The following is a 25629-nucleotide window of genomic DNA, read 5'->3' on the forward strand; positions in this document are numbered from 1 at the left end:
CCTAATGCATCATCTGGAACTGTCTCTAAACCCACAATTATCACATAAAGGTCCCAACCATTGGCCAAAATCTGTTTTCATTCCCTAAATAAATAAATTAATGTCATTCTATGTGGAGTCATGTAATGAAAAGCCAGTGTTATACAAATGGAAAATAAATGCCAGTACACTTGCACTGTCATTCAATGTCTTCTACCACTGCCATTCAACATGTCTTGAACATTTGCATTCAGCATTGTTTTGCATTCACAGGCAGTGGCTGAGGTAACATATTGATTGATTGATTGGTTGATTGATTGACTGATAGACTGACGGACTCTCACCTGGGACAGGAGGAACCGCTCCAGGGCCAGGCAGAGACTGGACTGGGGGAGGAGGTCTACCTGCCTACTGCTCTCCAGCCAGGCCTGCAGCAGGTCCAGGGTGCGGTGCAGTACCTTCGAGCGCTCAGCAGACGGCGCCAGACTGTCCCTGTGAGCAAATCACACGCTGCTGATGGGTTCTGGATTGTTCTGTATGCATAGTTAAGCATGTAGGCATTGTTGGTAACAAAAACTACTGTATGTCATCCTGTAAGAACGAGATAGGACCTCACAAATAAGCTGGACGGGTGCGTCAAGGCCGAGGGTGTTTAAGCCAGGCCATACGACCACGACCAGTGTGTAGAAGGTTTCTGTACTGCAGACTCGTTTTGTTTCAGTGATCTTCCCGCTGGGCCAGCGTGACATTCAATAAACCTATACTGTTCCCCAGTAAGTGTGTGGTAACTTGGGTGAGTTGCTGCATTGACCTGACTGCGATTCCACTGAGAGAAGCCGGGGTCCTAACACTGCATACAGAGCAGTCTGTCAGACACAGTCACGGCTCATGTCAATGCTGAAGCTGCACTCGGGTCAATATCACACGCATGCTCATAGCCAGAATTCAATCAAAATCACAGCTGAACAGAATTGATTCTGAGAAGTGTATTCAAAGTTTTTATGAGTTGAGTAATCAGCCAAATGAAATGCCGAACTGTGCTTGATAAAAAAGCAGTTGAATTTATTTGTACATCACAGTTATGTACACATTTTGATGTACAAATAATTGCATGTATACCCGTGCTGCCTAAATATATTATGAGTTAAATCTCAAAATTTGTAAAAAGTATTAAGGCAATCAATACATTTTTAATCCCATGCAAATGTATCTATGAATATAGCAAGCAGACCTTACATATGGCTCTAACTGTAGGATCGCTAAAGATAACGTCACTTTTTATTCTTATGGACTGATTTACAAGCTGTCCGCAGAGCCAAGGAGAGCTTACCCCGCCACACTGACGAATCTGTCCTTCAGAAACTGCAGGAAATCTTCAGGGGTGCAGAAGTAACGGTAGGCGTACATGAACTGCTGGATGTAGCCCTCGAGAGGGGCATTCCTGTCAGTGTGAGAGAAGAGGGTTTGAGGGGCTCAATTCATGCCGTTTCCAAGACAACACTGACACCTCCTGGCCGTGCACCAGTACTGCTGTTTAACAGTGAAATGAAGTGGGAATGACAGGCATTATACAGACCCTTGCAAATCAACGATGTAATTGTTCCATTATACATAAAGGGCTAAAGAAAACAAGCACTGTGATATAAAGTATAATCTATTCCGCTGAGGTTTAAAGTGAGGCATTTTTACGTAACACTGCCCCCCTAAAGGCTATGCTCATTCGGAGACCACGCTGCATATGTGGGTAACATGGCGATTTAATTCAGCCAGTACTCTGTCCATTTCATTGGCTGCCAATAAGAAGTGAAGTAGAAGAGAATGACCTCTACAAGAGGCATCAGATCTCCATCTCTGGTACTCTGGTAAATTACACACCTTACATGCGTGAAGACAAAACACTCATCTTTACTCGGTAGCTTAATAAACACTTTAATAAAGTGATGGCACGGGGTGCAAAGATGCAAAGGGTATTTAGCTACAGTGTATGAGCCTCTCTCTCTTCATTAAGACTGTATAAAGCCAAATCAAAATCAACACATTAGATAAAGCTGCGATCTATTTACCAGTTACGTGTGAGGTAAAGCTGACAGCGTGTTGTGGGTTTCTCCAGTCATGCGTCATACAGGCAAGGCTGCAGTGAGAAGAACAGGCTTACCTGGCGTACAGGTAGGACATGAGGCCCAGAGGTGTTCCCGCCTGGAGGGAGGCGGCCCCGCCCGGGCTGCCCCGCCCTCTTCCAGTCCCGGGCTGGAAGGAGAGGACTGAAGGGTCCTCAGAGGGGCAGAGCTCCAGAGGGGCGGTGCCTGAGACCGCCAGAGAGCGCAGGAGGGCCACGTCCAGACCCCATTGGTCCATACACAGAACCTGACAGTGCAATTCACCAATGAAACAAGTAAACAACACATTAATCAAACATTTGTTTATTCACAGGTCATCAGCTTTGATGTATGTATTCAGACTTAACCAATAGGAAAGGTATAAGAAACATTTTTTTAAATTAATTTGACACAAGATACATCTCTGCAGTCTTCTCACCTCCAGATATTTTCTCACAGAGTCCAGAAAATCCACCTTAGTCTTCATCTCCTCCAGTTGGACCTTTATTTTCAAGATCATGATTTTGGCATCTGACCCTACACGTAAAAAACCCCCCACATAGAATGTTAATTTTACAGTACAAGGAAATTGGTGCATTTTGTTCATTGTATGCTTTGAATTAATTCATCCATCCATCCATCCATTATCTGAACCCGCTTATCCTGATCAGGGTCACAGGGGGGCTGGAGCCTATCCCAGCATACATTGGGCAAAAGGCAGGAATACACCCTGGACAGGTCGCCAGTCTATCGCAGGGCACACACACCATTCACTCACACACTCATACCTACGGGCAATTTAGACTCTCCAATCAGCCTAACGTGCATGTCTTTGGACTGTGGGAGGAAACCGGAGTACCCGGAGGAAACCCACGCAGACACAGGGAGAACATGCAAACTCCGCACAGAGAGGCCCCGGCCGATGGGGATTCGAACCCAGGACCTCCTTGCTGTGAGGCGGCAGTGCTACCCACTGCACCATCCGTGCCGCCTGAATTAATTCATGGCACATTCAAAAAAACTATGTTTGGGAGAAGCAATGTTCATCACCTTTATTTTTCCTCTCTTGGTGCAGCAGCCTGTTGTAGAAGTTTCTAGTCTTTTTCAGGTTTCTGGACTCGATCATGAGCTGCTGATGAAGTTCCTGTGAATGAAAGTAACACGTCTAACTGCCTTCTCACAATCACACGCTGTGCACGGTGGTTAGGTAGCATAGCATCATAGTGGATGGTAAAAAATGAAAGCGGGTGAGCTTTTGGTTGCACTAAGAGGAGCAGCGATGTAGCGCTTTGCTAGGGCTGTTTGTCAGGGTGGGATGTAAAAGGCAGCACCCCTTGCTATGGTTACAGAAATCAATAGCCCCTTTGAAGTGGGAGAAGCTGCACATCTAACACAGGGCGGCTCGAGCCTCTTAAGCCGGCATGAAAGTCCGCCACAGTCTGGCCGTTTATAGGTGAAGGGAGGTTTAAAAAAAAGAAACCTATGTCGACTACAAAGAGAATGCAGACAAAGAGACGTCATCGTTATTTCAGATCAGACGTTAACAAGTGGCACATTTGCCATAGAAACGTGTAATGCTTCCACTTTAAGATTATCATTTTAAAAAAATGATTTCGCAATGTAAAACGAGCATCCATTTCCCACCCCGTAAGAAACTTTCTCCCAAGCAGGATTGATAAGTGTCGACTGAAGCAGGGTTCTGTGCACCACTCACAAGGTTAGAATGCGGCTTTTATTCCAAAATGAGAAAACTTCCCGAATGAAAATGTACATAAGCAAACCAAATGCATATATCCCCTTTAAAAGAACCCATTATCACCAATTTGAAACAGCTTTCGGCTAGGTTGGCCCCTATGCCGCTGTGTCCATAGCTAAAGAAGCGGCCTTGGATTTGCCAGAGGTGAGACATATCTCTTTGATAGCCTGGGGGGCCTGGCATACCTTGGCCCACGTTTGCCCACCACTGTAGACTCTCAGTCCTGGTTGGCAAAGCCAAGCGCAAGCAATGAATCTACTGCTTAAAATCCAGCTCTGAAGGACTGACTGTACCCTGCAGCTGATACAGTACCAATTTTAACCAGTGCTTCAGACATTAATGTGTCTCCTCACAAGCCTTGTTGTTCATAAAATACATGTTAATACAACACGTATGTGTCATACATTACTTTAACATACACCACGCCATGCTTTCACGAAGGCAGAAAAGATCACGCGTGAGAAAGCTCTCATGCTTTATGTCAACATAAAGCATTCCAATTACATGAAATAAAAACTTCAAACTTCATTCACAAACATGTTCTGGGAAAAAACAAAAAAACTCAATGAATATTTGTTGAGCAAACATACCTGATTACAATCTTGTTCTAAGAAAGACTTGTCCTTTTAATTTAGTTGGCATAAAGTGAACATTGAAAATAGGAATTAGGAAAATCAGATGACAAAACGTGTCAACCACAGAAACACACCAAAGCTTACTCTGACAATGGTAAAACGGTGCTAAAATGTTAACAGCTGAAGAAATGTTTACAAAAGGCTGTTTAAAGAAAATATTTTTAAAAATCAAGATGACAAAGAACAAATTATTCCTGGTGATCCTTTATCCAGTGGAGCAAATGCTGCTATTTCTTCTCATGAGGAAAACATTCATCTTAAATTGCAGTTTAAAGTAATACCCACAAAATGTCAGACTTATTTTGTGGGGAAGTACACACACAAGCAGTGAATCACAGAACAACAAGTATGTCTCTAGTTTCCCTCAGGGACAATCCCCACAGATGTTATGGTGAAAAAGAGGGCCAGGATCGGCTCCTCTGCCAGAGCCCTGTCGAACACTACCCACCTGCGACTTGGCTTCCAGGCACGGTGACTTGCTTCCTTGGCCCAGTTTCTTAGCGTACCTCAGCACGTCCTCCTTGAAGTATTCCTCCCCGTAAAAAGATAGAGCCCAGTCCTGGGAGCAGCGGCATCCTTCCGCCCCCAGGGGGCGCCCTTCGTCCTGCAGCCCTCCCATGGACGCCAGAGTGTCCGTGTCCTCTAGGTCCTCGGAATAATCCAGACTGAGCTGGCTGAACTGGCCCCTCCTGAGACACCTCTCCCCCACCCCCGCAGGCCAGGGGGACTCAGCGGGAGAGGCCTCCACAGCGCCCCCTGCAGGACACTCCACACACTCCATTTTTAGGGACCCACCTTCTGTCACTTCCTGTGGAGTGGGTTCTGGGGAAGTGTCTATATATGGGTGAGGAACAGTAGGAACAGGGAGTCACAAACGTTCCAGCGTGGTCAACGTCGGTGCACACTAATTAAGGACTAAACTGCGTGTCTGCTTGTGTGTGCATATGTGTGTGTGTGTGTTTACGTGTGTGGGGCAGAAAGATACCCCCATATCTGCAGTTTGTATCCATGACAACCATCCCCTCTTGAGAGGAGCACGATGACCTCATCCTATGCGTCCGCCCTAAATACATTCCCCCCGTTTTGACCTCGTCCAACAGCGAACCGAGCCAGGACAGCTCAGTTAATCTGACACCTTTCAACTTCATCCACAAAATGGAGGTGCCCAATTATGTTCTGGCTGAGCAATAAGCCTTCACTTCTGTTTCCTCCTTGGGCGCCAAGTACTTACCTATAACCTGAGGCTCCACTGACACGTCTGTGCTCTGTGTCTGTGACGCTTCAGGTGTGGGCAGCCCCTCGGAGCTCCCGCACCGCGTACCCAGACCCAGCAGCCTGTCCTCAGCCCCGGGCTCAAGAGGGCCCGCTGGGGCCTGGCTTCCCCCTCCGGGCTCAGGCAGAGCGGGCTCCAGCTCGTCCCTGCCCGGAGCCCCCGCGTCTCCCCGCTCTCTCCTCTCTCTGCCCGACGCTCTGGCCGCCCTGCGCTGCCCGTTTGATGGAGGCTGTGCGTTAGAGGGCTGTATGCAGGAGGGGTCCCTGGGGGATCTAAAAGAGAGAACACATCGCATGTAACCCCGCCCCCACGCTGATGTCAGCTGTCAGATGAGAGATTAATCTCCACCCCCCCATGTAACTCCGCCCCTCAATGATGTCAGCCACACTCTCACTCACACTGAGATCAAACTCATCACACACCCTTTTCTAGCATCAATTCATTAAAAACACCGAAGGCAGTAACAGTGTTACTTGCTGAGGAATGAAAACAAAACCATAACTACACACCGCAAACAATAGTTAGGGTTAGGGTTAATGATGGAAATAGAAGGACCATGACAAAAAACTAAAGATAAATGCTGAAAAGTAACATTAAATCAGAATGATTCATCAAGCAAATAATTCATTTAAAGCAAACAAGACTTAAAAGACTTACTTAGTTAAAATCCAAAGATTTACAACAAGTACAATTCAATACATAACATTGATTTAGCAGCTTTAAAGCTTATAAGCTTAATGAGATTGTGGTCAGAGGTAACAGAGTGCAGGTGTTGAGGAGGCAGGGGAGAGCGACAGATACTGCGCTTCCTTTGTGAGCTCGCCAGAATAGAAAAGTCCAAAGGTGGGGTGATGCTAAATGATAGAGATGACTAATTCTGTTCACGCAATTCCGCATTCAGCACCTCTTTTCTGCCAAAACAACACTTGGTGAGCAATCAAAGCAGAGGCCCAAATTAGCAAGTGCCTAGGAGAGAGACATAAATGAATGGAGCGGCAACCATTTTATTAATTTATGTAAACTTTTGTCTCTCTATAATGCTCTGTACGACCGAGATGCATTATGAGGGATCTGAAGAGTCTCTGCCTATATCGTTATAACGAAATCTTAGAAGGACAAACAAACGCGCGACCCGTTGCCATGGGGACCCGCCTGCGTAGGGGAGGCACCCAGGCGAGCGCAGCGGCAGTTTGAAATGACGCCTCGCTGAATTCTGATTATGATCTGGAGGAGACCTGGCAGCTCTCAAGTGCCTATCTACAAGGACACACAGGGGACACTTTAAAGTGCTCACCACAAGCACTGCCCATTCCAGTGTTTACCCCCTCTCACTCTCTCTCTCTCACACTCGCTCCATCTCTCTCTCTCTCTCTCTCTCTCTCTCTCTACAGAACAAACACAATCCTGCTTCCTGTTTATTTGCTCACCCCAGAGGTGTTGTCTTCTGCTATAAGGAGTCATTCACACACATTACAGCTGCAGAACAGGGGTACAGACAGGAACTTCCCCCTGGCAAACATCAACATCAGCTTACAGTGGGGTGCAAAAATGTGGGCATCCCTGGTTTAAATGTCTGTTACAATTAATCTGTGTGTGATTGAAGGCTAACTGTAAATGGGTTAAACATGAGACTTTTCTGCTAATTTTAAATCAAAATTGCTTTTTATTTGAATTTCTTACTGTTTATAAATCATATGAAAAATGAAAAGGGCCCTGTGCAAAAGTTTGGGAACCCTTTTGGATTATTCTTTGTTACTTTTTAAGAAGATGATTACCAAGGCCCAGACCCAGGTGATTTACTTGTTAGGGCTTCAATGAGGCAGGTGAGTATAATACCAGGGCTGAACTTTTTGTTCCGAAGAAACTCCAAACCTTCTAAAGTATCCAACTGCAGTGGCTGTTCTGTCTGGTGTTTGGAGAAGAAAAGGTGAAGCCTTTGTAGATAAGAACACCTAACCGTTGAGCATGGAGGTGGATCCATTATGCTTTAGTGCTGTGTCGCAGCTGGGGGCACAGGGAATAATGCCCTAGTGGAAGGACGAATTCCACCAAATATCAAGAAATTCTATAGGCTAATATTAATGTCAGTCCAGACATTGAAGTTGAAGAGATCCTAGTGTAACGGGTGAGAAATTGCCTGAGTCCGAGGTGGGATTTGAAACCCGGCCTCTCACTCATCCAAATATTTGTTTGAGAAAATGTTTGAATTTTATTTTTATTTTATTTTTTATTTTATTTTTTTCAATTTGAGGGTTAAGTCATCAGGGAGTGTTGTCGACCTGCTACAAGCCTTCACTATCACTGCACTTCGCCATGCTTACTAGCGAACTAGCTGAGCTAACCACGCTACACTAGCAAGACAATGATCCAAAGCATACCTCAAAATCAAACATGAAGTACCTCCAGGAAAGACAGTTGAATGTTTTGGAATGGCCACCATAGACTTTAATATTAGGCTGAAGAATATTTCTGAGCTAGAGGTGTTCTGCCAGTAAGAATGGGGAAAAATTCCAAAAGCGAGAACTGAAAGACTCTTAGCTGGCTACAGAAAGCATTTACAAACTGTTATATTTCCACAAAGTTACAAAGTACTAACTGACAGGGTTCCCAAACTTCGGCACAGGGCCTTTTTATTTTTATTATTATTTTGAAATATGTAAAAATTTTAAATAAAAAGTCTTGCTCTGAAATTTGAAGAAATGTGTCATGCTTAACTTTGTTTCATTTAGAAGTCACTTAGATATTAATTATAAAAGGCTTTTTGATCAGGGGCGCCCACATTTTTGTATCACTGTTACACATATCTCCCCACTGAAATTAATAATATTTTCTAAGCGAACAGAATTTCTTTCTAATGGGATTGCTTGGCCCTCTTTATGTTGCGTGTCCCTTGATGAAATGTGTAGTCCATCCATGCCCAAGGCACTCAAAGGGGAGTCACCAGAATGAGAAATGACCCTGCCAGACAGAATCAGGGGAGTGGGGTGCCCATCACAACTCCATTCCCACCAACCCCAGATTATCTTACAATATAAATGTCAGAGACCTGATTAAAGTTTAATGATGCCAATAATATTATTGAATAGATGAATACTAACCAATCACACACATATCTCCATGGTGTGGTGTAAATGTAAAACCCTCATATTGACGTAAAACAAAGCAAATCGAACCACAGAACAAGTCAAGCGGATTACTGATTCCATCAAGAGTCTGATTGGATTTTGAGAGATCATTCCTAAGATGTCAGCTAAGGGAGGAACCCACCGTCAATAACAGTCTGATGGTTTTGGAGATGACTGAACAGACTTCAGTCACACCTCTTCTCTCCCAGTTCAAAGCAGAAACCACACTCGATTGGCTGCTTTTAGTCAGCGCTCAAACCTGATTTGTGGAACTGTGCAACTGTGCTTAGTGTAACATCGCTGAGCAGGAAAAGTTAGGAGTTGACTGCAAAAGCCACAACACCAATACAATGCAGCAACAATATTTCATTCGTCCCCTGTATTGTCCTTTTCCAGGAAAACCAGTATCATGCTGAATCTGTCATTAAAAAGAAGGCATATTCACCAGTACATCAGTGTTTCCATTCAACTTGTCCAAGCTAGATTTGAAAAGATATTGCATCTGATATTAGCAGGCCTGAAAATATTGTTTTCATTTGGTGAACACCACAATTGACAGCGGTGGCAAATCATGCTAGAAAAATTGTATCTTATCCGGTGACAAATTCCAGTTTGTTTTGGTTCATGGTCTACAGTAAAGAAAAACTTCCTCCAGAGTTTGTAAATGTGCAGTCCAGATGCTCCTGGTGAACAGGAAGGAGCATCATCTCTGTGTAACTGCTGTGACCACACACCGCGATTCAACATTCCTGCCAGCCACATACAACAATAACAAAACCGTACTGTCCTTAATGCAGACAGCCCAATACAGGCTAATGAATGGCAAATGCACTAGTCAACAAATTAATAAGGAAAATTAGAAGAGTACACTTCAACAGTGGATTGACAAAATATTTGGCATTCAAAAGAAAGTTCCACTAGCTGATGGTTAGAATCAGGTCATGGCAAACAAGGATACTCACAGTGCAGTCTCTCCTTTGTTGATGACATAGTAAAGTGCATCTAATAGCTTCTCATCCCAGTACAGATCGTGATACTTTTCAGACACTGCACTGCAAAACGTGTCGTACTGGAGACTCCTCAAGGAGAATATATACTCCCCTGGTAACAGAAACAAGGGGCATTAAATCAGTAAGCCAGCACTGTTCTTTGTTTTTTATATTTTAGAAAACTCATTGATATTACAATACTGGTTCTCTAGGTGATGCTGAAGGCAGGGAACACAAAGCATTTTTCTTGATAATATACAAAACAAAACAAAAAATGTAAAAAATTGTCGATTCATCACAAAATAAGGAACGCCTGCACCGATTTAGATCTTTGCTGGCAAATCTAGTAATGCGCTGTGCTACACATTTGTGAAAACTGAAGACAGAAAATTTAGTAAAGAGGACCTTCTGTAAGAGTCTTTAACCCCAGTGTCACAGTCAAATTCCCCAGAGACTCGCCCTCCTAATCTGGTCACTGCATTACCCCTCCCACACCAGCTCTGACACACATCTTTACCCATCGCTCGATCCTCCACGCCGTTCTCCAGATAGCCCTGAAAGGCGAACTCCTCTCTGACCAGCACGATGACCGCCTGCAGAGAGGGGTGCATCGTGGGAGTCTGTGGCAGCGACGCTTGAGAGGAAATTCTTGCCGTTCCTCCCTCAGCCCCTGAAGGACCCCCCGGGGCAGGGCCGTGTGTCCCGCGGGGGTCTGCGGGGAGATGGGCGGGGGTTTGGGAGGAGGGAGCTTGCGGGGTCTGGTCTGACCGCGGGGACTGGTCCACAGGCGCCCTGGGACTGGTGGGTACTCCAGCGGCGAGAATGGAGCCGTTCTGCCCCATGGCCTGCCAGTCCTGCCCTGGTGACTGGAGCCCCAGATCCAGCCCAGGTATGGGAGCAGGGACGGAGATCTGCACCGGAAACAACGTCAGCAGGCCTGTCCTGGGATCCTGCCTCAGCAGGAAGCTGCCAAAGCTGCCTGGCTGCTGATTGGAGGAGGGACAGGAAGAGGCAGGGCCACAGAGCAGAGGAAGGCCGGGCACCTCCTGGATGGTGTGTTTGTGGGTGGAGGAGGGTGGGGAGAGGGAGTTGACCAGCGTTTCGGCGCTGGAGGACGTAGAGGAACAGTCTTGGGAAGCTTCGGTCTCCGGGGCGACCGCGTGTCGCGGCTCGTCCTCCCTGGACTCCGCCCCGGTCACCCGTGAGTCGTCCACGTACAGAAGAACCTCTGACTCATCAACTCCAGGGCTTTCAATCTCTGACCTTTCACAGAGATACAAGAACATAATTCTATTCAACAAATATTTACACGGACAATATTTACACCAAAAGGCTTATACATCAACTGCTGAAATGGACAAGCAGCAAAAGAATTCCAGGTTAAATTGGCTGATGTGTTTATTTCATATTTTGTTTTAAATGTTGCCCAACATGGATGTTTTGCATTGTATGTGGGTGATGAATGTCTTTAATTTAATGTGAAGGTGGAGGTATTGGGTGAACCTACCCTTCCTCCCCGGGGTCTCGGGCCCCAGCCTGGCCACCTGTGGCCCTGTCACGGGTCAGGATGATGGGGGTGAAGTGGGTGGCAGGGGAGGTGAAGGCTTCAGGGAGGTGGGGGTCAGAGGAGACACGGTAACGATGGGGAACAGGGCCCGGGACAGGAGACAGCCCGCTCTCCCCTGTACACGCCACAAACCCTGCGGTCGACAAAGGTCACATCAGTCACCTGGGTGAACACTGCCACAAAAACCACAAAGACAACAACAACAATCACAACAGCGTGTTACACACACTGCACACTCCACGCACACACTGCACACACTCACACGCACAAACGCTTCATTAAACTTACCAATTTTCATTTGGGAAGACTCCTCCTGATTCTCCACACTGTCCAAGGAATTCTCAGAATCACAATCCCTGTGGTGGGCCTTGAAATGAGTAAAACTACCATATGTCAACTGTTCAACATAACCAATAACACACAGAGCCTACATCTTATGGGAACCATCAGTACTGCATTCCCTCACTCTGACTGAAGGGGGCAATCAATCACAAGACATAGAGCTGAATCTGACCCACCCACACTGTAACCCAGCCTTCGTACTGCGTAAATGCAGATGAGCTAACGCCTGAATTATTTGACTGAAATGCGAGTCGAGCATGACAAACTACATAATCCTTTTCATATTTTACAGTAATTCATGATTCATTGTTAGGTCATGGTGTTCTTCAATGTTGTCTTTGAACACATCACTTCCAATATACAACATAGCAGTTCTAAAGCTCTGGTTAAGTGCTGCTGTAAGGCTGTATAAATGTGTCAGACAGAAGGAGAGAGTGACGGAGAGAGTGACGGAGAGAGACCTGACGTGCTCTGTGGATCAGTTGAGCCCACACCCCCTCAGCGGTGACCCCATGATGGTTCAGGTAATCCCAGCAGCACTGCAAGATTACAGACACCAGCATTACTCTTATCTCTCCCCGAGCAGTTAATCCGCGCAGGTGAGCGGGATTAGGTGGGAAATGTTTATATCTTTAATCAAACGGATAATCCTGTGTGATCAGGAGAGAAACGTTACGTAATCTTCTGTAAAAAATCTAATCTGGGCATCCTGTACTGTGAAATTATGAGCGTGATGTTTTGGTTACTATGAAGCATATCAACTTTGGTGATATTATAAGTGGCATATCATTTACATCGCAAATATGTAATTCAAAACAGTTTTATGATATCGGGTGAGTAATATGCTGTGTTTATTGTCTAAACACTTGCTCAATGAGGCCTACTACAATTAATTGAACAACTAATTAAGATGAACTGAGACAGCTGCTCCAGTTGTGCTCCAGTCAGCTCCACCGAAGAGCTAATTACTCTTTATAAATACGTTTGAGTACCTTTCCGTGTTGCTAATTTGCTAAATAAACCTATAGCTGCACCTTTCTCTTAACAGGACTAGAGGTACATCAGAACACTTCATTTACAAAGCAGGTACAGCAAATTAAACACAGTGATGTCAGTTGAAGACCAAGACCCACTTAACAATTCATATCAATCAACATCATTTAGCTGTAATAAACATTTGCATTAATAATGCATTCACAGGACTCAAGTTCAACTGATCAACTGAGGCGAAGTCAGAAGTGGCAGGTAATTTTTAATAAAAAGCAACAGTAAACAGTTTATATAATATAAACACTTGTAATTTAAAACTATCTTGAATGATTCCTGAACCCTTGCCTCTGATTTATGCAAGAGCTATCGATTCCACACGCCTGCATATTCTTACAGCCAGCCACAGGACGTGACCTCTAAGGTTTAAACGTCATTTTATTTTATTCACATTCACATTTTGTTTACTTATTAGATTTTATTCATTTGATAAATTCTCCGAGAAGCAATGGCCTGGAAAATACTCCTTATCTGTGATGGAATAAGCAGCGGAGCAGGAAATTGTACCTTTTTAGCCGTGGCGATGGAGGGTCGCTCCATGGGAATCCTCTTCGCCATCTCCAACAGCAAGCGCTTCAGCTTCCGAGGCATCGCCAGCTTCTGATTGGCCGAAAGGCCGAACTTGGCAGTGGCCCAAAGGATGGCCGCTACTCCATAAATACAGGCCTATAGGCACAGGCCCAAATAAAAAATGCTTGCTTGACTGAAACTTTATACTTTCTCAGGAGAAAAAAAACATTATTCCAAAACTTATACTTTAACCTTGGGCTCTGTATGGTGGCTACATGCACATTACATGCATAGAATTTACTTTAAGATTACTTAATAACTTACTTTAAGATGCTATAGATTACTTTGGTTTCATTTGGTTTTGTTATTGAATGCATGAATGCAATGACAATTCAAAATCAGGTCAAAGGTGAACAAATAAGGACTTTTACAAATAGGAGATACCTCACTTTCACTATGCAGGCCCATAAAGTATTGAAAGCCTCTTCAGAAATATGTCATATGACCATTTCCAAGAGATTATCATGATTTCAATGTGCATTTCATTCTGTAATGATATCATATAATTTCAATACATGTCATTGCTATTTACTGGAAAGGAGTGTCCTGTTTGGAAATCCAGTATAATAACAATAATATTTTGTTTCTTTTCCATTTCTTCTTGTCATTATTATACAGTGTTCTTGTTCTTGTTGTTATTATCATGAACAAACCTTTTCTGTTACAATTCCATGTTCCTGATATTCCGGTGCCAAATAGAATGGATCACAAGATCCTGTGAAACAGAGAAAACAAAAACACAAACACAACACAACACACAGGGCAATTATACACTTTGTATCCAAAGTCCTGATCGTAATGTACAGGCACATCCGATGAAAACATGCTACTTATTAGCAGCAGTTACCTCCATGAAATACTGTATGTGTGAGGTGTTTACTTAAGGAAGTACAGCGGCGACTATTCCGGCTGAACTAGGTCAACATATGAATGACTGAACCAGAATACAGCTATTACTGGCTCACTGCACAGTACGACTGCATCAGCAAGGCTACATCAGCTATGACTGAGCCAGTACACTGCTTCTACCAGTGCTGCCCTACATCGAATGGGTCAGTAAAGTGCGACGATTGGCCAAGCTCACTGTACTAAAACTGACCCGGCCTGACTATCAGCACGCAGACGTGGCTGTACCTGTGTTTTTGGGTTTGAGAAACAGAACCTCTCCTTCACAGCCAATGTAGACAGAGTCCAGGCATAAGTACACTGTTTAAACACAGCAAACAGAGAAGGGCCCACCAGGGGCACAGAACTATTATCTGCAATGTCAGTCAGAGAGTATTCAAATCAGCAGCTTTTTATCAATATTTTCAAAGGCTGTTATGAAAATTTCCATATCAAAGGCAGGCAGGAAGTGGCTTCCCTACCTGGGAAGTCGATGTAGGTCTGCAGGGTGGAGAGGCAGATGTAGCAGAGGGCCCACAACTCGTTCACCGATAACGGACGACAATAACCAATCAGCAGCTCCCTCAGAGAGATCCACTGTGGGGAAGACACAGCCCCTCACACACAGACCAAACAAATGCATCTTTTCACAACCAACCAATCACAGGTCAGCGCACAAACTACCCATGGAGAAAAAGTTCCACGGTTCTAAGAGAAAAGGGTTCCAGAGCAATATTAAATAGTCAAGGTGCTTTAACTAGGTGTGGTCTGTAATCACACTTATTTTATTTTATTTGGGGAACTGTATAGTCTTTTCTTTCAACAAGTCGTCTTGTGAACATTTCACTTGGACCTTTCACTTGGACCACAGGTGAGACTGAAACCTGCAGGCTCCATGTTATTAGCCCACAATGCTGCTCTGCAGTCCTCTAGCATGATAACGTCCTAACTGAGCTGATTACTCGCGATGGGGAGTGACTCACCTCGTCTTGAAACTCCTCGTTGAGGCACAGCATGCTCTTGGTCATGTGGTTGTCGGCACGGTGCATGCCGTTCCTCCTGGGCGCCTCGTCGCCCTGGGAGACAGGGCGCTCCTTGTGATTTGTGACCCCCTCTGGAACAGGCTCCTCGGGGCCCGAGTCTCTCTTCCCGTCCAGAGAGGACGGCGAGTCCTGCCACGTCCCGGCGTGCTCTCTGGCGGACCACGCGCCCGTGTCCCGCTCGCGGAGTCCGTTATGAAGCTCGGCCCCGTCCGTTTCCTCCGCCCCGATCTCTGTGAGGTCGGCCAGCGGAGGGTTGCGGTTGACGTGGAGGGGCGGGGGCGTGGGCGGGTTGTTGGAGTCGGGGACGGAGGAGGAGCGGTCGAGCGGTCCCCTGGCTCTCCCTGACCGCGGCAGCGCCCTGCGGACCGGGGAGCTGTCCTGTGACCGGCTGCTCAGACACGGTTCAGAGAGAGCTGGACCGTGCTCCCCTCCCGACGGTGAGTCGTCCCTGCTGCCCGGGACGCGTTTCCCTGCCGCGTGATGACCGCATGCGCTCACGGTCTCCTCCGTGTCACACAGCCCGTTCACCGCCGCCCACCTGGCCTTCCCACACTGCTCCAGCTCACGGGCCGCCCAGGAGTGCCCCAGCTCCTCTGGGGAGGAGAGAGGAGGAGCTGGCTCAGCAACAGGGCTAACTGTGCAGTTACAGAGCTGGCTCAGCAACAGGGCTAACTGTGCAGTTACAGAGCTGTCTCAGCAACAGGGCTAACTGTGCAGTTACAGAGCTGTCTCAGCAACAGGGCTAACTGTGCAGTTACAGAGCTGTCTCAGCAACAGGGCTAACTGCAGTTACAGAGCTGTCTATGTAACAGGGCTAACTGCAGTTACAGAGCTGTCTATGTAACAGGGCTAACTGCAGTTACAGAGCTGTCTATGCAACAGGGCTAACTGCAGTTACAGAGCTGTCTATGTAACAGGGCTAACTGCAGTTACAGAGCTGTCTATGCAACAGGGCTAACTGTGCAGTTACAGAGCTGTCTATGCAACAGGGCTAACTGTGCAGTTACAGAGCTCTCTCAACAACAGGGCTAACTGTGCAGTTACAAGCTTTCTCAGCAACAGGGCTAACTGTGCAGTTACAGCGCTGTCTCAGCAACAGGGCTAACTGTCCAGTTACAGAGCTGGCTCAGGGATCATTTTACTGTGATTATCTGGTGGGGGAAGGGAGGAGGGTAGAGGGGGAAAGAACAGAGATCGAGAGAAAGTGAGATATAGAGAGAGAATGAGAGAGATAGAGAGTGAGAGAGAGAGAGAGAGAGAGAGAGAGAGAGAGAGAGAGAGAGAGAGAGAGAGAGAGAGGGCACTTCTACCATGAAAAGCTCCGAGAGATTCGATGGACAGGATTCGCCTCCCAATGGCAGACAGCTTTCTGCAGACGCTCATGGAGGTACACTGCAGGTGCCCCTCTGCCAGAGTGACGATGTCCTGTCAGACAGACAGACAGACAGACAGTCAGACGTTCAGACACAGACACAGACACAGAGTCAGATGTACAGACAGAGACACATAGACAGATGTACAGACAGAAAGAGATCACAGATAAAGAGTATATGAGTAAGCGTTTCCCCTGGTCCTGATCGGCACAGAGATCTATGCAGCCCTGATCTCAGTGAAATCTACTCATATTTCTCATAGTTATTAATTTTCCCCAAGCCACTGTCAGACTCAGCCATAATTCACAGGTAGAGAAAAAACATTCATATTCAAAAGTTATTTCTAATTACATTTTCCAAGGACACCTAACACAAAACAGTGCGGCCATTTATTTTTCTAGGCTGCTTTAATCCATTATAAAAGCCATAGACATTAATATAATATACAGAGACAGTTTATTTGTGTAGTAATGACCCTTTTGTGAGAAGCACTCAGACAGCCAGTTAATAGTTGTGACAGAGAGAGTCTTCAGTGTGCGGCTGTTTAGTGAGAGGAAGAGACAGTCAGTGTTTGACTGTTTTGTGAGGGGGTTATACAAACAGTGTGTGGATGTTTTGTGAGGGGTGAGGCAGTCAGTGTGTGGATGTTTTGTGAGGGGTGATACAGTCACTGTGTTGTTGTTTAGTGAGGGGGTGATACAGTCACTGTGTTGTTGTTTAGTGAGGGGGTGATACAGTCACTGTGTTGTTGTTTAGTGAGGGGGTGATACAGTCACTGTGTTGTTGTTTAGTGAGGGGGTGATACAGTCACTGTGTTGTTGTTTAGTGAGGGGGTGATACAGTCACTGTGTTGTTGTTTAGTGAGGGGGTGATACAGTCAGTGGGTTGTTGTGTAGTGAGGGGGTGATACAGTTACTGTGTTGTTGTTTAGTGAGGGGGGAGGCAGTCAGTGTGAGGGGTGAGGTAGTCAGTCTGTGGATGTTTTGTGAGGGGGTGATACAGACAGTGTGTGGATGTTTTGTGAGGGGTGATACAGTCACTGTGTTGTTGTTTAGTGAGGGGGTGATACAGTCACTGTGTTGTTGTTTAGTGAGGGGGTGATACAGTCACTGTGTTGTTGTTTAGTGAGGGGGTGATACAGTCACTGTGTTGTTGTTTAGTGAGGGGGTGATACAGTCACTGTGTTGTTGTTTAGTGAGGGGGTGATACAGTCAGTGTGTGGATGTTTAGTGAGAGGGTGATACAGTCAGTGTGTGGATGTTTAGTGAGGGGGTGATACAGTCAGTGTGTGGACGTTTTGTGAGAGGGTGATACAGTCAGTGTGTTGTTGTTTTGTCGCGGGCGGTAGGGTAGGGGACTCTTGCCTGGATGTCAGGCCTGTCTGAAGGGTTCTTCTGCTGCATCTGGTCCAGCAGGCGCCTGACCTCCAGGCCCAGGTCGGGCTCCAGCTCAGGCTCGATAACGAAGTCCAGGGCAGCCGCCAGGGTGGAGCCCAGAGAGTATATGTGCCCCTGCAGAGGAGGCAAAGCACCCTGCGGTCACATCACCTCCAGGCAGCGCAATTCTCAAAACAAACACAAACAATAACCAGACTAACCTTTTTACATAAAGCAGAAAATTAAAGACAAAATGGTGGTTGGGCAAAATGAAAATGACAGTTGGATATGCACATTACAGTTGGACATGGACATGGTAGGTCAAAGCAGTTGGACTCCCAGACAGCCTCAGCTGAGCTGCATTTCCTGACCCAAAAGAAACAGGGAGGCGGAACTTCAGTTCCCTAGAATGTGAGAATCTGCTCTGAATTCTCCACCATGGTAGCTGCAGAGGCTGCAGCTCTCTGCTCTGAGTTCCCCACCATGCTCTCTGCAGCTCTCTGCTCTGAGTTCCCCACCATGCTCTCTGCAGCTCTCTGCTCTGAATTCCCCACCATGCAAGCAGGAGAGGCTGCAGCTCTCGGGGGAGAGGAGGGAATGTGTGGTTTTGGCAGCGCGCTACAGAATGTGGGAGGGGGCCGTGAGAAACACAACGGCAAAAGCAACACCACATATAGGCCAAGGATATCACTACGCACTTATCGCTGTTGTTTTATTCCTCGTATTCATATCACTGTAGCTCAATTTATTCTTGTTTTTTAAGTCAGCATATGCCTTGGCAACATAACTGTATTTTTGTCATTCCGGCGAAACCGTCTGAACTGAGCCGAACCAAAATTCTGTGCATCTGGGAACAGAGCCATCATGTCATAATCAACAACAACTGCTGGCTAAAGACTTCATCCCAGGGAGGGGTGCTGCAGTTGTACCCTGAAGCTAAACTAACTCAGCGAATATTCAGCAGCATAAACACCAGGAGCGTTGGCCTTGATAAAAGACAAAAGAAGGAGGGCGCTCGATGTGATTTGATCAGTCCAGGGGGCGGTAAACAACAGTACCACTGAAGATCAATGCTCCTGCACACTTCTGTGCTGTATTCAGTGTAGGTTTCCACGGATACACGAGAACAAACTGACGGATTCTGACATCGCCCGGCTATTGTGATGTCACGTCAGTCTCGGACAGTATCTGTCTTTCATACATTGAAGGCATTTAAGGCCTATTCAAACAGGCAGACTGTGGTGAGTGAGGTCGAGCCTGTATGAAGCCACAGAGGGCGGGACTTAAGGGAACACAGAGCTGTCGATAGGTCCACCTGGACCGGGCGTTACCACGAGAGGGGACACCAGGCTTTTCAGAAAAGGAAGGCCCAGCCCTTAATTCATTCAGCATTTGTTTTCTTTTTGACTCTTGATTGAAAGCACATGCTTGTTCTTCTCCCAGACAAACGCAATTTGTCGAGTACAGTTATCACCAGAATCAACTCGCCATACTGTGATTTTGAATAGCTGAACATTAGTGTGGTGTCTGATTACAGTTCCATGAACAAGCCTAAACAGCTGGAGCTCTGGTAACACTGACATTGACGTCACTTTCCACTTTTTTCCACTTTCACACACTTCAGTGGCCTAAGACTCCACCATTACAGACAATAAGCGTATGAAGTGCAACCTATAGATAGCACATCCACGATTTCCTGTGACCACTAAATACAAGCATATAATGAACTCGTGTTTTAATCCCTGCATCTCCCCTTGTCCCCAATCTCCACCTATCATGTGGATTCAGATTGATCAGGTTGGGGAACTAAGAGGCAGGGCATGCACCCAAGTCTCCAAGTCTACTGACCATTTTGCACCATCTTTTGATACCCAGTGTTCACCCAGCTCCTTATCACATTCTCCCACGTTAATTGAAATGCACAATTTCAGCCCAGTATTTATTTTTAGTCAGACTACAAAGTCACCACATTCTGGTTTGTGTGAGGAACCACAGCTGGGCTACAGTGATGGAGCTCGTCGTGTTTTTAACTCCACACACTGGCAAAGCTGCACACAGAGAGCGGTGCTGGCAGGGCAACAGGAGTCTGGGGTCCTGCTCTTTGTGTGGATCGCAATTGTGCATCACCTCCCACTGCATGGAGTCCTGCTCTGTTCAGCTTTCAAATGTTCTCACAGCTCATTTCCTGCCCCCTGCCAAAAACGGCTCCCTCACTCGCCGAAACAACCTCATTAAAAATATGCATGAGAAAGCCGGACCAATCAACGAAAAAGGAGACTGAGAGAGAAAAAGCAAGAGAGAGATAGAGAGAGATTATTAATCAGTATTTGAAAGTATCACTTTGCACGCTTTGTATTTCCTGCCAAAAAAGGAGCTTGGTTTCAATTTAGCATTTTAAAGAGAAAGAGGGAGAAAATAGAAAAGGGGGAGAGAGACAGAGAGTGAGCGACAGATAAAGAGAGGGAGCGCGATAGTGAGCGAGGGAGAGATCTTCATAACTCATGCTTTATTGAAGGCGTTTTTAATGAACACTGTCAAACACTGCCAGGGACATTGTCCGCCCCTTGAGTCCTGATATGGAGAATGATAATGGAGTTCGTTTGAGTGTTGCCGTGCACAGCTTCCGGAGTTTACTTCCAGAACCCGCAAATGTTTCCAGAGAGCGCACAATTTCCGGTCTTCTCAAATTGTTGATTTTGAGTCTGGTATTATTTACGTAGTATTGCAGGGTTTAAACGACATTCCTCTCAAACTAAAGAAATCCAGACGAAAGATTACACAAGCTATTTTCTTCCTGTCTCCTGTGTGTCAACAGGATAAATACAAAAAAAAACACAACAAAGCAATATGCGTTCTGAGGAAGATTAAAATGCATGTCACTTTTGCCCAATTATTAATGAGTGTTTTCTTACCGTTCCTCAGAGGCTTTTGTCTCTGTCTTCATGACAGCATTGGTTTGAAAACGCAGGCATTAAAATGATGCAGTGGAAAATTATAATGCTATGGCAACTACGATAAGACGTGTCAAGTGCAAAAAAATGTTTTACAGAGTACCGAACCGTCACCAGAGAAACACAAAGCTAATTTTGACTGCCATTATGAACATCTCAATCCAGAGACTACAGCCCTACCATGCAATCCCCTGGTATTGTAACCGTGGCCTAGATGAAACCCTCTGCAGGTCTAAATGAACTTTAGGTGGAAGTGGAGCTTTATTGGCATGCTCTCAGGTAAAAAGGCATTTATCAAGCCATTAAGTCATCAATAATGCAGTATCAGGCCAGCCTCATACAAGGGCAGCCTCCCATGGAAACCACTGCAGTAAAATTCATCATATCTGACAACCAATCCATTCCAGGCCTCATCCAACAAACGAGTGATTACTCTTCTGTCACCTTGGCTTAGCTTAGCGGATATGCCATAGAAACAGTGATCACAACAGGAGTCACAACGGTACACACAGCAGGACGGAGAGGTTTGTTTTTATGAAGGATATTCTGCTCCTGCAAATGCACTGCTAAAGGAGCTGTGGGAAGAGAGGGGTGACAGGGTGAAAACACGGAGAAGAAGGGAGGAATGAAAGGAGGAATGAGCCCAGTCACGGGAGAGGTTTGAACTCTGAGGCTGTTCCGTTCGGCAACCCTGCTCCACATGAGTAGCTAACCGTTTCAGGGATCATCTATTCTCACCCTGATAAGAAATGACAACTCCACCCAGGAAGGAAGAGCAGCCGTCAGGCTGGATTTAGGAATGTCAGCAGAATGTTTCAGACCTGGTAACAGCACTGTGGAACAAACAAACAGCTCTGCATAATGAGCTCTAACAAAGCAAACAAAAGGACAGAGCAAACTAATTCAGGAGGCGTTTAACTGAACAGTCTACCGAAAAGTTACATTCATTTCAAAAGTTCAATTAATTAAGCAGAATGCTAAACCTGAGCATTACTATATTGAATACGCCGGGCCAAGCCCGGACTACAAAGGAAGCCGTCACCCTTGGCAGGAGCCAGACGTGGAGACTGTGTTCAGCCATCATCACAGCACACAGAGATCACAGCTGACTGACAGCACAAAATGACTGCTATTAACCCCGTCCCTTTAAATGAGTGACAGAGAAGACAAATGCCGTTTCACTGAGCCCACCTTCGAGTGGTTCCACATTTGAACAATCGTCCATTTTAGTAAAATATTGAATAAAACACAACCAAGATGAAGATGTAGAAGGAGAATGACCCTTCACAATCAGAGCACATTCATCACTACTCATTTTTGTCTCATTACGAGGCCACAGTTTAACTAATTGTACGGTAAGCAATGTTATTAGTGTTGTATTCAATACTGATTAAGTTGAGTTTTTCTCATTTATTGCAGTTTACGCTTCAGTCATATAGCATGTCCTTACTGTATGACGCACCAATAAAGCACTTTAATTGAACTGAAAGGGAAAATGAAAGAGGGAGAGACAGAGACTTGTCAAGACTCATGAAAGCCACAGTACAGACAGAAGGAGGGAGAGCTGACACAGTCTATTAATCGCGTAGGAGCCATTCCGCAGAAAGGGCTGTTCCTTCCAGAACCAGAAGAAGATTTCCCATCACTAACGCCGGACTTGTTTCAAGATGGCAGAGACAAACATTTCAATGTAAAGATGATTTACAGCACGAGGCTACAGCAGATGCTGCGACCTGGATTAAATCGGTTTTGTCTGTCGACCCACAATTAAAAACAAGCATTAACGATTTTCTTCACAGTTTGGTGAGTTCCAACTCACGGTTGCATTTGTTGAGAATGAAAAGCTAATTTTGTCTTTATTACATACAATTCAAGGACAACTATTGACAGAATCCAGCCCAGCATGGCAAGCACCTTCAGGCACTGGTTTTGTGAATATAACTTATTGAGAGAAACAATATAAGAAAGCCATTCAAACAGCATGGACAAGGCCCTGGCTGCCCTGCGAAGAGGATGTAGCCCTTTGATTTGATTTTTTCCCAGCATGTTTGCTCTGAAAGGCAGGTTGTGGGGCATTGATTTCCATTAAATGAAATGCAGACTAATTTGCCGCAGGTAGGGACAATATTCCTCAGACAAAATGTCAATACCTCTCAGAGTTTCTGTTTCAGCGAGCTGCGTTTTCTTTTATAAAGACCCAAAAATGCCAAATTGTTCTAGCTGACAAAACTCTGTTTCTAGTCTTCTTCTATTATTGAAATGCTGAATAATATACTTGTTACATTGTCATTTTTAAAATTCAGCACACTAACTGCAAGGCGTGACTTCCTAACAAGCAGAAACTCGCAAGTAAATAAATCCTGTGAGCATCCCAATCCCCTGTGTGATCTATGAAATATCCCAGAATTCTTTAACATAAACTTCAATAAGATACAGAGGCTGGACTAATCATAATGAGTCAAACAAATTTATGACTTAACTGACAGAATTATTGTTCAATAATTCTATGGACAAAGAACACTCCCAAGGAGCAAGCTTAGTTCTAGTATCTACCGTTATAATTGCACTCAATCAGTATTCATTAAATGATCGATTGAAATGACTCGGGGGAACCTGAAATAGGTTTTTTTAAATGAAACTCTGCTTTGTGCAGGAGGCTGCTTACTAAGCCAGTTGGACAGTAGAATACATTGGGTCATACTGGTTACATTATGGCTGGCAGCTCTGCCTACGTCTGCTCACGCAAAGTCTCACTCTCAGCCACACAGAACCATATTTTCAATGGGATGCAAGGAGGCACAATCACACCCCAGTTCACAGGTATGATTTAAGGGCACCCACAGACCCTGATAGCACATCTTTGTGATATGGGACCTGATTGGTGTGAACACACAGGTATAATGGTAGAACTCAGTGTACCGTTGGGACCTGATTCAAATACAGGTAGCAATGAGACACTTACTTCAAAGGTGTTTCCTGTCCTGTCAAACTCCGGAGGCATGAAGGTGCCCTCTGGGTCATCTGGAGGGGGAGGAAGAAATCAAATAATGCAAGAGAGGCCTCCAGTCTAAAACTGCAATGCACAGATACAAACATACAAGTACACTGAAGAGTAAATATCTAGAAAATACATTCTCACAGAGTGCCGATTCATTCTGTAGCCAGCTGTAAACATAGCACCGGCCTTAGAAAAAAGATGTCTGTAAAAATGCTTTCATTGAAATAAAAGAATGAATGAATACAATTTGGAGCATTCCAGCTGTATCTGCCTTCTGATCAGGGACTGTTTGGCAGAGTTGCAGATTCTTAACTAACTTCGGGGATACTCTGATTAAAAAGCCCTTTCTGTTAGGAGACTGCTGCAGGGCCTACTGTTTGCGTTTACAGTGATTTGCTCCACTTAGTAAGCCCTTACAATTCTGAACGCAGTCCAAGAGAGTCCAGCAGTGGTGGAGAGAACTGCTGCATCAGCTGGCCTAAGTAGGGCAGCGGCTGCACCTCATGCCAGCCAATAGCTCCCCACACAGGGCATTAGAGCCACACATGGGCCAATAGCTCCCCACACAGGGCATTAGAGCCACACACGGGCCAATAGCTCCCCACACAGGGCATTAGAGCCACACACGGGCCAATAGCTCCCCACACAGGGCATTAGAGCCACACACGGGCCAATAGCTCCCCACACAGGGCATTAGAGCCACACATGGGCCAATAGCTCCCCACACAGGGCAGTAGAGCTCCACACAGGGCATTAGAGCTCCACACAGGGCAGTAGAGCCCCACACAGGGCATTAGAGCCCCACACAGGGCATTAGAGCTCCACACAGGGCATTAGAGCTCCACACAGGGCAGTAGAGCTCCACACAGGGCAGTAGAGCCCCACACAGGGCAGTAGAGCTCCACACAGGGCAGTAGAGCCCCACACAGGGCAGTAGAGCTCCACACATGGCAGTAGAGCCCCACACAGGGCATTAGAGCTCCACACAGGGCAGTAGAGCCCCACACAGGGCATTAGAGCTCCACACAGGGCATTAGAGCCACACACAGGGCATTAGAGCTCTACACAGGGCAGTAGAGCCACACACAGGGCATTAGAGCTCCACACAGGGCAGTAGAGCCCCACACAGGGCATTAGAGCTCCACACAGGGCATTAGAGCCCCACACAGGGCAGTAGAGCCCCAGACAGGCCAGCAGAGTCCTCTGCTTCATCTGATTTTAGAGCACAGAGTGGATGAAAAGGAAATGGGTCAGGTCTGCACAGGACCACCCCCCCCCCCCCCCCCCCGCCCCCATCACCCCCCCCAAGCCCCGTGCACTAAACCTAAACGGTGTGCTGCATCCGATAAAGTGAAGAGGTGAAGAGAGGAAGGTACAGAGGAAAAGATAACGGGGAGGGAAGGAGAGGGCTCTTTTCCGGCCAGGATTCAATAAACATTTCTCCTCAACTCTGACTTACAGATAATTGCAAGCATACATTTATTTTCTTAACAAACACAGTTTGTGTGTTTTCTTTTTTGAAGAATAAGAAATAAAGTATGTCAAAGAGGAGGACAAATGCTGAGTACAGGTCACGGTATTCCTTCTCGACGTGCTGGAAATACACCAGGGAAACAAATCTGTT

At 45.8% G+C, this 25629-nt stretch overlaps 1 protein-coding gene across 1 annotated transcript in view; it reads right to left on the minus strand.

Moving 5' to 3' along the window:
• Positions 1 to 25629, minus strand: part of LOC133118611 (kinase non-catalytic C-lobe domain-containing protein 1) — a 39718-nt gene that overhangs the window by 8394 nt on the left and 5695 nt on the right. The window contains exons 3-23 of the mRNA XM_061228724.1: positions 23970 to 24028; positions 18045 to 18191; positions 16618 to 16732; positions 15248 to 15900; positions 14747 to 14861; positions 14514 to 14585; positions 14033 to 14094; positions 13317 to 13475; positions 12224 to 12301; positions 11709 to 11787; positions 11361 to 11553; positions 10371 to 11116; positions 9827 to 9965; positions 5698 to 6011; positions 4915 to 5300; positions 4422 to 4454; positions 3126 to 3219; positions 2515 to 2612; positions 2135 to 2343; positions 1310 to 1420; positions 324 to 471 (exon numbers count right to left, since the gene is read on the minus strand). Of these exons, the coding sequence (XP_061084708.1) occupies positions 324 to 471; positions 1310 to 1420; positions 2135 to 2343; positions 2515 to 2612; positions 3126 to 3219; positions 4422 to 4454; positions 4915 to 5300; positions 5698 to 6011; positions 9827 to 9965; positions 10371 to 11116; positions 11361 to 11553; positions 11709 to 11787; positions 12224 to 12301; positions 13317 to 13475; positions 14033 to 14094; positions 14514 to 14585; positions 14747 to 14861; positions 15248 to 15900; positions 16618 to 16732; positions 18045 to 18191; positions 23970 to 24028 (4010 nt within the window). The remainder of the gene's footprint in view (positions 1 to 323; positions 472 to 1309; positions 1421 to 2134; positions 2344 to 2514; positions 2613 to 3125; positions 3220 to 4421; positions 4455 to 4914; positions 5301 to 5697; positions 6012 to 9826; positions 9966 to 10370; positions 11117 to 11360; positions 11554 to 11708; positions 11788 to 12223; positions 12302 to 13316; positions 13476 to 14032; positions 14095 to 14513; positions 14586 to 14746; positions 14862 to 15247; positions 15901 to 16617; positions 16733 to 18044; positions 18192 to 23969; positions 24029 to 25629) is intronic.

The sequence above is a fragment of the Conger conger genome, chromosome 18, assembly GCF_963514075.1.
Source record: "Conger conger chromosome 18, fConCon1.1, whole genome shotgun sequence".
NCBI lineage: Eukaryota > Metazoa > Chordata > Actinopteri > Anguilliformes > Congridae > Conger > Conger conger.